General features: G+C 45.3%; 1 protein-coding gene and 1 non-coding gene across 3 annotated transcripts in view; both read right to left on the reverse strand.

Annotated features, from left to right (window-relative positions):
- Positions 1-485: 485 nt before the first annotated feature.
- LOC135920423 (venom metalloproteinase antarease TserMP_A-like) overlaps positions 486-14,540 on the reverse strand; it is a 63,320-nt gene continuing 49,265 nt past the window's right edge. For both annotated transcript variants that reach the window (XM_065454687.1, XM_065454688.1), the window contains exons 13-14: positions 2,865-2,975; positions 486-614 (exon numbers count right to left, since the gene is read on the reverse strand). In XM_065454687.1, coding sequence (XP_065310759.1) covers positions 576-614; positions 2,865-2,975 — 150 coding nt within the window. In that variant the 3' untranslated portion in view covers positions 486-575. The remainder of the gene's footprint in view (positions 615-2,864; positions 2,976-14,540) is intronic.
- On the reverse strand, positions 11,332-11,406 carry TRNAS-GGA (transfer RNA serine (anticodon GGA)). The gene has a single exon. It is a non-coding gene; the product is annotated as a tRNA-Ser (tRNA).

A 14,540-nucleotide genomic window follows, 5' to 3' on the forward strand; every position in this document is an offset into this window, starting at 1 on the left:
GAGTTGGGGAAATAGGATAACGCTTTGTTCGCCATGGTAGAGTAACTTAAAAGAAGCTCCTAGAATTTCATGCGGCTGAAACAAAACTGCAGTTCATATGCAACACATCTTTATGCAGATCATATACTTAGCAGAAGTTTTCGCAGTACACAGTCTTCCAATGCCTCGGTTTTCGTTGATATTTGGATCATCGCAGCTGCAGGGATGTCTTCTTTACCGGCTTCCTGCTAGAATGTTTCACCACCACCTCTGAATGACTTTCCGTCATAATGCAATTTCTGGCACTGCGGCGCGTGTCCAAAATCACCAAAAAGTGCGAAAGACACTCGAAAACAATGGCGCGATTGTTTGCTTATTATAAAGCTATCTCTTGGTAGACGCATATTTTTTTTAGCTGGCCAGACTACGGCGAACACATCAGCGAGAACGAAACTCCTGGTGTGCATTGATTAGCTGCGAAGCCAAATCAAGATAAACAAGCAAAGTTGCTTTGAAACAATTTATTGCCGAAGGGCTGAACACGTAGGTTTGTAGAAATGACCAAGAAAACCGGTGTGTAATGGTGTCTTCAACATCTACCAGTTATAATTTCCACATACTCCTCTTCTGCAGGTCTGCAATAGAAGGAGATAAAATGGTAAGGCCGAGAGAACAGTAGGACGTAATAATCTGTCAGTGCTAAGAGATACTACTTAGACAGGCTGCAATTGGAAGACGTGATTACTGCAAACTGCTAAGAGCGAATATTTTCGGTATATAGCGTTCTTACCTGAAGTTAGCTTCACCAAAATAAAAAAGGTGACGCTAAATAACACTGAGTATAATTTGAGCTAAAAATGCGGCCGTTATACTGACGCAGCAAGTATAGAATGAACGCACGTGCTCATATATCTCCGACCCAGTCTCCCTGGCTATTCTGCAACTTTCTTCCTAATCTCACTCGGGTCTATGGCGCTGCCATCAGATGAATTTGCGCTGAATAATGCTTATAGATGCCGGGATATAGACAAACTAGCTTACACAGCGTGAATGGTAACTTGTGGACGGGAAGTTCCACATATCTTTTATGATTTTTCTTTATGAGCAAGACTTGCACGCTATATTGAATGATATCTTCTCATGTGGCAGCGATTGCGACCAGAAAAAAAGACTCGCAGCACCATCGACTGCGATAGCAAATGCGTATACAGGCATACGAAGTAAGGATACCAGTTTTATCGGCCGTATTCGCTTCGAAGCTTTCGCTTCCTGTTCAAGTTAACAAGAATGGTGTCAGCGCACACAGGCAAACATGAAGACGTCACATTCGATGACCGCGGACACTCGCTATCAAAACCCTCGCGTAAGGAAGCCTGGCTGTAACAGCGAGTGAAGTGACTCTCGTGCTCCGTATCGCTTCAGCGCAAACTAAGCGGGAAGAACGCAGCACCCACGGAGGTATGAGCCGCCGTGGCACCTAGACGCAGCCCGCGACGCATGTCGGTTTCAAGATGGGGCGCGCGCAGCAGCGCAATCGGCCATTGCTGCCGAAGTACAAAACCATCCTCCACCATCTTCCCCCTCGGTTGCATGCGCGCGGTGAATGATGGCGCGTTTCTTTACAGTTTCCAAATAATTTTGCTGCATTTGAAAGAAAACGTTCGACGCTATTGAATGTTAGAAAGCAAACCTTGATTCATGTCCTGAATCGTTTTACAGTAATTGCAAAAAGCTAATAAGATTGCAACAAAAAATAGAAGTACGAATTTTGCAAATCCCTAACTCTGCACCTAGAACACACACTGTACTTCTGTGATGTGATGTGTAAACTCTACACCCAGAACACAGATCCCAGTTCTGTGGACTGCCTCTGCCAGAGCATCCAAAGCCGAGAAGTTTCCTACAATAATTTATGTGTTATAGGAATCTTAACAATGTTTACGATTAATCTACAGAAATCCTAATAAAATATTAGTGGTGTATTTGACAGTCGCGTAAGATAGATCAAATTTGTCCGCTTTACATGTATTATTTATTGCCTGCATTTTAAAGAATTTCGATATTATTTTTATTGCCGAGTCATTGAGTTGTAGACGTGACAGTTTAGTTTTCTTAAAATTTGTCGTTCTGAACAATATTATTCATAATGTTGTTCTGAACAATATATATTTATCGAAAAGTTTACGGCATAGATAGTAAGTTCACTTTCTGGCGTCACTAGGTCATAAATTTTTATTTTACGTGCTACAACCCTCATCAAAGTTGGTGCAGTGGTTGCCAAGAAAGCGATTTCTCCTTTTGCATGTATTCAGATAGAAGGCCCCGAGCTAAAGTTTCCTCTGAATTGGGAAGAGAATTGGCAAAATTAGATCAAAATTTCTTCCTCTCTGGCTTGGAGCCTCGATCTGGCTCATTGTGACTTCCATTTTTGTGTGTTTACAGGATCGAATGCTAAGCCAGCAATAGCAGACAGCAGAAGTAATCCGTGCGGTTGTGAATGATTATGTAAGAAGGAGTTCTATCGCAGATGTATTGAAGATTCTCAGCCGGTGCGAAAGAACGTTTAAGTGGAAATTGGGAATATGGGCTATGATAGATGAATAAAGGAACACACAGAAAACAGAAGTGATAAAAAAAATCAGCAATGAAGCGCAATCTTGAAGAAAGAGTGTTTTTCATTACGTTCTCTATGGAATTCGGAATTTTCGCAAAACATGTGTTTTATGCTGAACAATCTTAGCACGAAATTATTTTCTCAACAACGATAGGGAGGCTTGCTTTGAGAGGAGCTGGAAATAAAGCAGCTTCGTAAATAATTTTGTCTCCTTATAACAATGCAGAGAAGCCTACCATTCGAAATTGAGCACTGAAAAAATTTGTCTCACCTTTCCTTTGGAACACTCCATGCCTTCCAGCATGTTTACCCTATTGCAGTATCTTCCCAACTCTCCATTCACGCAACAGTTCAGTTTGCACCGCCTGCTAAGAAACTCCGGCTGTAAAAGATAGACGCATTTTTAAAATTATTTCTTCATGATTTTGATAGCGCTATTGCCAACCCTACTTATTATTTGTACAGCTAAATTCCTTTAACCTGAACGTGCACAGTGCCATTGTGGAACAACATAAAGCGAGATTTAGAGAAAACATAAGGTGAAGCAATATGACTAGATCATTCGTCGAGAAGTTTTATCGCGTGCTGTGTGCCAGCATATCACATTGTTTTGCATACACTGTTACTCACAATCCCAGCAATGGTCCTCATTTTGAACTACCCGCACGAAACAGACCAGTTCGCGTTATTTCCACGAGACCTTTGTCTCCAGCGCTGTCTTTGAACCGGCCACTGCTGTCGTCAGTATCCGTATTCCACAATAGCTGGCACTACTCTGGTTCACATTTTCATCGTTTTCTCCCTTACAACAATTCTATTCTCGCTATGAATCATGAAATCGTTAATACAGAAATCAAATCTTTAAATACAGCTTGACGGAATATATTGATTTAGTGTATTTTAGTGCCCCAGTGAGAACACCACCACAGTGTTGAATTTTATGCCGGTATTGCACATGCAAAGGTTGTCCATCCAAGTGTAATATTGACAGGGGCGCTGGTTGAAATTCCTCCGGCGACCGCTTTTCATCGGCTAACAGCAGTAGATGTTGGTTTTCCTCGACGACGCCTTCGACGTGTGCCAGTGTTTCGATGCACACGGAATGATGACACTGCAGCAAGGCGGAATGACGACCTAATCTTCAGGCACTCTCAAGGCATAGGAGTTAGAGAGATCTCCGGCGATATCACATCGTCTTACAATTGCGTTATCAACTAAGGCTTCAGGGCGATGATTACGCCATGCTGGCTGAGGAAGTCTACGCTGAGAATTACGCCTCGCTAGCACTGTTGGAGGATAACGAGGGCCGCAGGGTACATCTGGTCATAGACCGTCATTCTTGCCCTACGAATTCCAGTCAGACTAATCAGGTGTGTTCCAGTTGTGTGGATTTGGGGGCTTTGCCATGCAGTCTTGACTCTTTAACTTGGTGGCCAAAGGCTAACTCAAGACGAAGTAGTCGGCTCCTTTGTCCACAGAAGCAGTGACTGTGTGGTCGGTGGTTCTTTTTCTAGCGTTACGCTCAGGTCGCGGCGCCGAACCGCGGTTGCTGCTTGTAGTTTTCTAGATATGGGCTAACTGCGTGGTCCCGTATTGGGCCAGTGTACTGTCAGTGCTGCAGCCAAAGGTGACGGCGAACGAGATGGTCCTTGAAGGCTCCACAAAGTGACGGCAATGTAGTCGCCAATATCACGAGGCCGTTGACTATGACTGTAGGCGCGGCGTGTTCACGGCGAACGCTCGTAGTATAATTTAACGTAGAAGGATCGACATTTGGGCGAGTTGGTACTGGCTGAACATCTTGAAGGGGCAGCGCAAGATGACGAAGACAGAAGGCAGGAACAAATAGAACAGCGCTGAACTCATAACTAAGTTTATTTGAATGCATACACAAACGTATCTACTACAACCTCTAGCCACGTGCTCTCCCATCGATGGTGTCATTATCAGTGCGCATTCACTGCATTGCTCTGAGCATGGGTGCACTCCAATCTACGAAGACACCACAATATTTTCTGCGCATAGAAATCAGACTACGAGGGAGATTATTCAGGCCTACTATATCAGGATAAAGGTTTGCGTTGTGGAAGCATGTCATCGTTAAATTTGTATGACAGTGAATTTGATTTTTTAAGCCGCCTCATAATGTAGCATTAGATTACAGGGTTTTACATTTTTGCCTGCGAGCTGATAATAACGCCATCGATGGGAGAGCACGTGGCTATGGGTTGTAGTGTATGAGTTTGCGCATGCCTTCGAATAAAGTTAGTTGTGAGTTCAGCGCATTCCTGTGTTCGTGCCTTCTGTCTTCGTCATCTTCCGCGTTTCTTCGCAGAGGTATCAGAGCGGGCAGTGGTCGGGGCCGCGCCAAATGTCAGTCGTTCTTGGAATACTGCGTTGGGAGACAGGTGGGCGTGCTGGCGGCGGAGGACGACGTAGTTGAGGCGTTTTGGGTCTCTGGCACGGGTGCGGAGCGAGACCATAGTAGCGGGCAACGGTAACGTAGGTCGTCGCTTCCAGCTGGGGCTAGTGCGTTCTTACCCCACACTTCCACCAAATATCACGTTGCAGTGGCGGTGAAGAGAACAGTAGTAAATCTGAATCACGAAACTAACTCTTCATTTGGCGAACATGTGCCTACAAAACAGGCTACGCTCAAATTATAATAACATGGCTCAGCACACTCGGTGACAGTCGGATACTGATCTGCGGGTCAAGCTCGTCGGCTTTTATACATGACTCGACAAAGGTTCCATTGTAATCACTTGTGCTTGCGTGCTTTCCATAAAGTGCTAAACAAGTGGGGTCGTGCATACAGTCGGATTACAGAAGGTTCGATGAAACAAACAACGTATGGAACCATCGATAATGTTCGAGAAAGTTTTCTGATGCATGCAGGCGCGTCCTGGGCCGAGCGATCACATACAACCTTTTCAGTCGGGGATAAGTGGTCACGCGAGAAACGCAAATTAGTACATGTGTGAATATTTCGTTTCAGACCTCACTCCCACAAGTTAAACCATACATCATTCGCCATCTTTATACATCTTTATAACACCATTTGGAATTAAACCTAAAAAAGAGTATTATTTACTATTTCCACCGTTACTCTACATAACGCCATAGCAAACATGCACTATAATATCCGTGCATGAATGAAGCTAATTTTCTGATGCTTCTGCACACATGGCCCTCTGTTGCTGAGTAACATTGAAATGTCATTCTGTCCCATAGCCCCAGCCACTTAACTTACTGGCGGACTCCTTGATTTAAGATGTCATAACGCTGAAAATAAAGCTCGATGCTTTGAAAAATCCTTCTTGCAAAGTAGGCTGAGAGTCGCTCAGGAATTGTTCTACGGAAAAATAATATATTAAAACAATTATACCCATACATCTACAAAAATAATGGAGCTGAACAAACTATCATTGCGATCTGAAGCTTCAGATTATGAATTTCTTCTCGGGCACACAATTTAACATCCCTCACAACTTGTTTCCAAATACTTTCCACTTTACAATCATGGACGTGTTATGAAGTTTGGCCGTGTTTTCTCAACATTGTACAGCTGCACGCTTTTATGCAGATCGTTGCAGGGTTCCGATGAAGAAATGATTCTCGTCGTAATAATATTCTACAAGCTTTTTTTTTTCTTTAGAAGTCAAAAGTACAAAGAGTAAGCTACTTTGTGTATCTGTAGTTTTCTAGATAACTGGATATATGTTCACATATGTAAATTACCTCAAAGGTTCTACACTAAATACCCTAAATACGGAGGGGTCAGCAAACATTAAAATGGGTAATTGAAATGTAAGTTTACTGTCGGCAATTTAAGATCCAACGCTTAACAGTACACAAATATAAAGCATGCGATCAGGTTAACTATCTTTAGGCGTTCATGTCTTCTGACAATTTGAAAGATTCTCGTATAACGCTTGGTAAATTTTCATGAACTTAGGGAATTATTCTGCAGCGTGTCCTAGCTAAAACCCACCAAGGTTTTAATAACGCCGATGTGCTATTGGGCGTAAACTAACTTAGTGGTCTTGGAGATCACGTGACCTATCAACGGCAATTTTTTTTCGTTTTGCGAAGCCATTTCACATAAACTAATTTAATAACTTCTTAAATCTTCACTACAGCAAGAAGCTGATAATGTGAAATATTGTAGATCGCATTTACAAAGAGTCCACTGAAGTGTCTACAGCTAAGTACCACTGACGGAGCTTATTGTAGTTGCCCTTAAGGAATGCCCGATAAACACAAAAACAACCATGTAATACCACCACTAGTTCAGCGCTCCCACACGGCCGATCAGGAAACGACATCGGTTTGTCTCTGCGGCGCTGTGCAGGAGAGCTTTGGCGTTCGCAATGGCCGTAAGGAGTGTGACATCAACTGCAGACGCGTGGTGAAGAGGAAGCGGGCGACGCTTCTGTAGGAAGCGAAGCCTGGCCCACATGAAGCCTTTTTACACGCAATAAAGCACGTCGCGTGACATGCACATGTCTGTTCCGCCAAACTGCAGAGTCATGGGCGCAAGGAGTGGCCGCGGGAAGGGCCTATATAACAGTAATAACAGCGCAAAGACTTGAACAATATGAATTTATTTGCCGATTGCAGTGATAGCATCTCGGACACTAGGCTACAAAATGAAAGATGAAATACAACATAAAAAGTGAACGATGCGTTACGGTATTTAGCCCTGAACTATATACAAAGGAGCAATGGCGTCCACGTCTTCAGGTTCGCTCCTGTTTTGGGGCAACAAGTACACGACAGAAACGGTACACGCGTCATGACGGACATACACTGTGTACGTATATGCTCTTCAAGAGTGGTCTTGACTGGCGCTTCCCTTTAGTTACCCCATTAAAAGATGTGCTCAAACAAGTATACATTTGAAGCGACAGAGCACTGACACCTTTCAAAACACAATCCACTGTGAACGTTCGATACAAACAATTGCAAATACACTTTTTAGTGCGTCTCGTATGGTGGTCTCGGCTTTATATACGCGGTCTTTACGTATCCGCACAAAAAATGTCGAGAGGTGCCATATCCAGTGACCTTGCAAGCCGTGACATTGGTCCCTGCCACCCGATACATAATCCTTGGAAGGGCATGTCAAGCCATCCTTGAGTTTCGCTAATGCTGTGGGGGAGAGGAGGGGAAGGCGCACCATCATGCAGGAACCAAGCGTCCGACGAATCCTTAGGTGAAGTCAGTGGCCAAACATTCCAATAGACCATTCAAAATTCTGTCGACGTAGCGCATTCCGTGGAGCGAGTGCTCGTACAAGACGGGACCAATAATCCTTCAATCGAAAATTCTGCCCCAGAAATTAAATAACCGCTGGTACTGGTGAGGGGATTGTGCCAACCATGCGGGTCCTTATGGCTCCGAAAATGGTCGGTATGGAGGCTGACCGCCACATGACATTGTTGAGGAATCCTCGCTCAACGTCGCACTTGATCAAAATCCAGTTGCTGAAGTGCAGTCGGCTTTGAAAATAATTCTCCTCAAACTTCTGGTGATGTTGAAGCTGATACGGCTGAAGCTTCGCCTTCTACAAGATGTTCCCGACATTTGAGTTTATACCTGTGTACGTCAGCACTTGTATTACAAGAGCTAACGTGAGGGTACACAGTCATGAACGACAGGATGTCTGTCCCCGCGTCTTCAGGTATAGTTGAAGTCCTGTGCCTTCTTTTTTCAACGTTCCCGTCTAAATTAGCGCCAGGTAATTCTTCATTATAGTGGATGCAGTTAGCTTCCCTCCACTGCACCAAGACTGGTATAAGTTCACCCGCCGTAGTTTCTCAGTGGCTATGGTGTTCGGCTGCTGAGCACGAGGTCGCGGGATTGAATCCCGGCCATGGCGGCCGCATTTCGATGGGGGCGAAATGCGAAAACACCTGTGCACTTAGATTTGAGTGCACGGTAAAGAACCCCAGGTGGTCGAAATTTCCTGAGTCCTCCGCTACGGCATGCCTCATAATCAGAAAATAATTTTGCCACGTAAATCCATATAATTTAATTTTTTCAACTCGCATAACCTGCACGCATTCCTCCTATTGCCGCCCGCCGCTCCCAAGGCAAGCACCACACTTGGCTCTTTCTGATTTCTGATGTGCATTCTTGTCGTTTCTATAAGACATAATGAAAAGATGCTGTCGTGTCAATACGTCTCTTTTTTGCTTGCATGTCATTTTTCCAGGCTCAATCTCGTGCCACGTCGCGTTGGGGAGCTCAGAGCGAGCAGCGGTGATCAAGGTGTGTTGAGCTTCGCCATGACGTTGGCATAAACATTTTACCACGTGTACTTGCTTTTCTTTCATGGGTGACCACGTTTCAGCAGCTAAGAAAGGTTAACCGTTACCGCTCAGCGCAGCAAGCACTTGCATGTATGCGAAACTTCTCGAATTCTATCGACGATTTTATCCGTCGTCTGTTGTCATCGAACATTGTGTAATCTTAATGTATGCGCGACGCGGATTGTGTAGTGCTTTCTGAGAGACAGGCGGGCAACAGCGATCATTGTGGAACGTTGACTCATGTATAAAAGTCGATGTACTGGACCCTCAGTCCCGATTTCGGCGATCGCTGACTGTGCTCGCAGCTATAGTTGTGATTTGAGTGCACCTTACTCTTTTGGGCACACGTGCGTCCAATAAAAAGTTAGTTTCGTGATTCACAGTTTTGATACTTTTTTGTCATCGTCACTACATCGTGACGTCCGATGAAGGCGCTTTTGCGTTCATCTACCGGACACCCAGATGAATCGATCACACACTGAAGACAACACCACCATCCCTCCTAACCATCGGGCAAGCCGCAGGCTACAAAACCTGCCGCCGGAGCGCTCACGTCTACTTGAGATGATCGCAAAGATCGTGGCCAAGTCAACAACCACAAAGGCAGTCCTACACTGTAAACGCAAATGAGCCGAAAAGGGCATATTAAGGGATGTCACCTCCCTTGAGACAACGTGCCTGAAAACCGTGCTCCCTTACAGTGGTGCAGAAATGTTCAGCGTCCTCCATTTCGCTCCCTCGCAAAATGGGGGTGAAAGAAGGAGAAAGAACCTCAATTCTACATCCTTATTAAGAGGGAGTTTCGAAGATAGAGACCTCCCTTTAGCGTAAACGGAGTTCTCTGTTTCTTATTTTATGCGTTATTTTATTTTAGTATACACATGTGTGAGAAGGAGACGAGAAAGGAGAGATATATTGTCCAAGTGGTTGCTTTTCTTTCTCTTAATTCTGCAAATTTATACATTTCCAGAGTGCAAGCCAGCTTATTTAGGGCGATATAAAAGACGATTTGTTCGTCTCGTTGATCACAATGTCCTGTCGCGCTGCCAGAACCACCGGTCGACCTTACGACCTGACTTCGGAAGCGCGACCATGCAAGACTTCGACGGCTTCGGCCGTAGAATGTCGTCGCTTCTGTTTGTTTTCCCATCAACTAAAAGTGATACTGAAGGCAAAGCCCTCGAAGCGCCACTGTCGTCGGCGCCGGTGACGGCACCTGTTTTGCTCTAGCTTCGTAGTTCTGCGCGTGTGTCTATATGCGTTCTTACGAGAGAATTACGGCGGCCGTCGGAGAGTGTTGCGTGTAATATGTGGAACCTCACAAGAATACCTGCCCCCTGCGCAGCACGGCGGTGATCGGCCACCGCGTAGCCATCGCCTTGTGATCTGTGTACTACAATACACTTTTGTGGTTCGCGCGGCCGTGCTCGGGCATTCCCTACTGCGCCACGATATGAAAGCGGCTAGTGAAACCTCGCCCACAGTCCTCACAAAATCGGAGCGCGTACGGTGTGGACTGCTTTGGAAACGGCGCGTTTCGGATTACCGCTTGCCCAGTTGCCTCATGTTTCACGCGGCCTTATATATTCAGCTGCGGTGGTGAGTACGGCGCGGACCCATTGCGTAATGCACATAATGCTCACACCTTTTATGTTGCGGTGTTGAGACCAGTCGGTCCGCTGAAGAAAACTCAAGGAGCTAGTGCCGCACGAAAAAGAGACATTGTTTTGTTTCTTTCAATTTCTCCCGTTTTACGTGCCGGAACCACGATCTGATTACGAGGCACGCCGCATGCAGTTGGGATCGACTTCGGATTAATATTGATCTCCTGGGGTTCTTTACCGTGCACAGCCACGGCACGCGGGCGTCCACCGCATCGAAATGCGGCCGCCGTGGCCAGGATTTGATCCTGCGACCTCGTGCTTAATACTAAGCACAACGCCAAGGACACATAGCAACCACGGCGGGTCAAAGAGTGTTGTATTTTCGTCATGAGGTGTGTTTGATAACCATTCCCTAAGTGTCGATATAGGTTGTGACAGCGATTTGTGCCACAGCAACATTATTTCTAAGGCGGCAAATTACTGTTATGCAGCATGAACAATGCAAACAGCCAGCCTGTTTCTGTGTTAAATGGAGGCATGCAGTGTGTGCACACAATTATGTTCATTTTATCAGTTTTGTGAAATAAGCTTAAAACTGCATGCATGCATTTTCACTGGGAAATCTGTACCAGCACTTTCTTGTACCAAATTGTCTATGCACAGAAGTTTGTGCATTAGAAATAAATTTCAGGCAGTTACAGCATACAATTTCTTTTTCTTAATTAATAAAGGGAAAATTAGACATCCACCCGTTCATAGCAATTGCTACAAAGGAAGCCCATACGGGTTCCTGAAAAGCCTCAGAGTTGAAGAAAATCGTCCTGGTCCGGGACTCGAACCCGGGACCACCGCCTTTCCGGGGCAGCCGCTCTACCATCTGAGCTAACCAGGCGGCTAGCAGATGGCAGGGCGAAGTCGAATTTGTCGACAACACACGAAGCAAAGACAAGTGTTTGACGTAGTAGTTCAGCAGAACTAAAGTCTGCAGAACATGTCTAAAGTGAGCTCCATCATCAGGGCAGCTAGGGCTCCCAAAAACACAAGTGCCAAAAATCTGGAGGCTCTTGGTATTCACAACACATATGAAGAACATGCCACAGCAGTGGTCACGCCTCAGACAGAACGTCTGAATTCGACAAAACAAGGAAAGGCCCTATTGCAAAAGGTGGCCCTGAGAGCGCAGTATGGCTGGGAAAAAACAGTTTCGCTACCCAGACAAACAAGAGAGAAAATTCTAGTTTCACCAATCCCAAAGAATATGAGCACGGAACACCACCAAAGCAGGAAAGCGCAATCAAAGGCTTTACTAAAGAAGTATGAAAGAAATCCAGACATATACTACACAAATGCGTGTAAAGTGGCAGCAGACAAATTCACAATAGTGGCCTTCAATCGGTTCACAGTGATAACAACCTCCATTCGTAACCCTTCAGCCTGTACCATGGATGCAGCAGCCATAGCACTGGCCTGTCGAGGTGCAGACAGACAGACAGACAAAGAACTTTAATGACAAGGTCCTGAGAAGCTTTGCCCTAGGGCAGAGCTGCGGGCTGCTCTCACGTGGGGACTGTTAGGCCGAGCCTAACGGCCGCATCGTGGGCTCTCTGGACAGCCTAAGTTTGACGTGCATATTCTGAACGTTAAGAGACGGGAAGATAGCGGTATGGATTAGAGAGAAAACGAGGACAGCCGATATTCTAATTGTCATTAAGTAAAATAAGTGGAGCTGGGCAGGCCATGTAGTGGGTAGCCTAAGTTTGATGTGCATATTCTGAGCTCTGGATGGCAGAGCTCCCAAAAGAAACCATCTGCATTGGCTATGGTGTACCTCTAAGGCAGCATGCTGTTCGTTAATGACGGGTACCGTCCCACGCAAAACTCACAGAATTGCACCAGGTGGTAATTTGGTGCCCGGCGCATTCTGGACTCGAGGGAAATGAGAGGGCAGACCGACTGCTCGGGCAATAAGCATCCAAGCACTAGTCGGTCCTTTCAAGGAACCCCCCATTGACCCACGTGACACCTTCGAAAACCAGGCAAAAGAGAGACAAAAATACAGGCGTCCGCACCCCAACCTTATGGGAGAACAGGCCAGGGATTAGTGCTGTGTACAGACTAACACATATCTACGCCTACAAATACTCAGTAAGATACACTCTGCATTCTATGAAAGTATGTGTTCTTGGTGCGGGGAGCTGCCAACTCTTGCCCACGTAACATGAATGTATAAACTACAGTCTCCAAATTCCAATTCGCCCCTTACGACGCAAGTGCCAAGTAACAGACAATGGAATGTTTGGCTTGCTAGTGAAGATGCAGAGAGCCAGAGAGCTCTTCTTGATCAAGCCCAGCAAACCACAGAGACCAGTGGAGCCCTGGACTGAGGGACGCACCGACCGCCCAAACGACTAAAAGAAATAAAGTTTATACTACTACTATTTGCCCTTAGTGCTATCAGCCATCAAGTTTACGTGCAATTACATATGAGCCACATGTCACTTGATTCACTCAGTTTCCATCCAGAAAATGCACTCTTTGTTGGAGGGCATGCATGATTGATTGTGCATTATGCTAATAGTCATTGATTGTAATATCATGCTGGCACATTTGATTCTGGAACTGTAATAAATTTCCAGACATTTTATTGCTTTGTCATAATTTTTGCACCTCGTTAGACACAATCTACTAAACACACAAAAAACTCCCTTCAACCTCGTAAAATTCCCAAAAGGTGCATAATAAACTCCCGACCTACCTGTAAAAGCTCTAATAAAGAGCTAAAATGCACTCCCAAAACATCTGTTTAAAACTCCCTTAATAAAACAGCTCCCTAAAGCTGTAAAAATTAACTCCCAAACATTCTCTTATATATTCCCATAAAAAGCAAAAATTCAACTCTCAAAATTAACCATAATTGCTCCCTTAAGCAAAGCTCCCAAAATATGGGAACAGTTGCTCCCATGTTTACACCTAAGCACTCCTACAAGGAGGCAAAATAATTTCCCAAAGGTCTCCTTCAACACTCCCTTAAGAAGCCAAACGTTTCCGAAAATGTACGTAAGGACTCCCATCGTTTCTCCTATAAATTCCCATAAGCAGCAAAATAAAATACCCATGTCAACTTGTAAAAGCTCCCAAAGCTCCTCATAAAAAGTTCCATAGTGCTGGTGTCCAAAAGAGGAATGAAAAACTCCCAACGTTCCCCATAAAGACTCCTGCAACCGCTCAGGGGTTGGTGTTTAAAGGAGAATTCAAAAACTCCCATAATTCCCCATAAAACCACCAAACACAAGGAGGTGAAAAAAAACTCCGTTCGAAGGGAGGATCTTGTCCTCCCTTAAGGGCTTGAGTTATGCAACGAGGCCAAAACTCCCTAAAAGGGTCAAACCTGTTTACAGTGTAGCGTCACACGTGCTGCAACAGCCCAGGGAGGCACTGACCTTCCCCGGAGCCTCGTTAAAGACCCGGAAAACAGCGTGGAAACGTATGAAAGCGTCGCTACATTTAACGCATTGAAAAGTGACGACAAACGGTTCCTTCTTTTCTTTTGATTGAAAGACGCCGCAAGTACGTGCTTCGAGTATCAAGAAACCCCATTACATAATGTGGTTTGACGTGCCAAAACCACTTTCTGGTTATTGATTGACGCCATAGTGGGGACTACGGAAATTTTGACCACCTGGGCATCTATAACGTGCACTTAAATCTAAGCACATGTTCGTTTTCGCATTTCGCCCCCATCGAAACGCGGCTACCGTGGCCAGGATTCGATCCCGCGACCTCGTGCTAAGCAGCCCAACACCATAGCCAGTAAGCAACCCCGGCGGGTGAATCAAGAAGCAACCTTACCAACTTGGGGACAATTTCGCCGCGGCTTCCTACATATCTCCATGAGTGTCATGCACAACGGGCGAGCGGGAGTTCTGCTGGAAACGCAAGGGCAACTGCCCAAAGAAACCACCTTCATCTTCACGGAAGAGATGGCTATTGTTTTCCGACACGCCGACCCGAAAATGTCCGACGAGA

The sequence above is a fragment of the Dermacentor albipictus genome, chromosome 2 (assembly GCF_038994185.2).
Source record: "Dermacentor albipictus isolate Rhodes 1998 colony chromosome 2, USDA_Dalb.pri_finalv2, whole genome shotgun sequence".
Taxonomy (NCBI): domain Eukaryota; kingdom Metazoa; phylum Arthropoda; class Arachnida; order Ixodida; family Ixodidae; genus Dermacentor; species Dermacentor albipictus.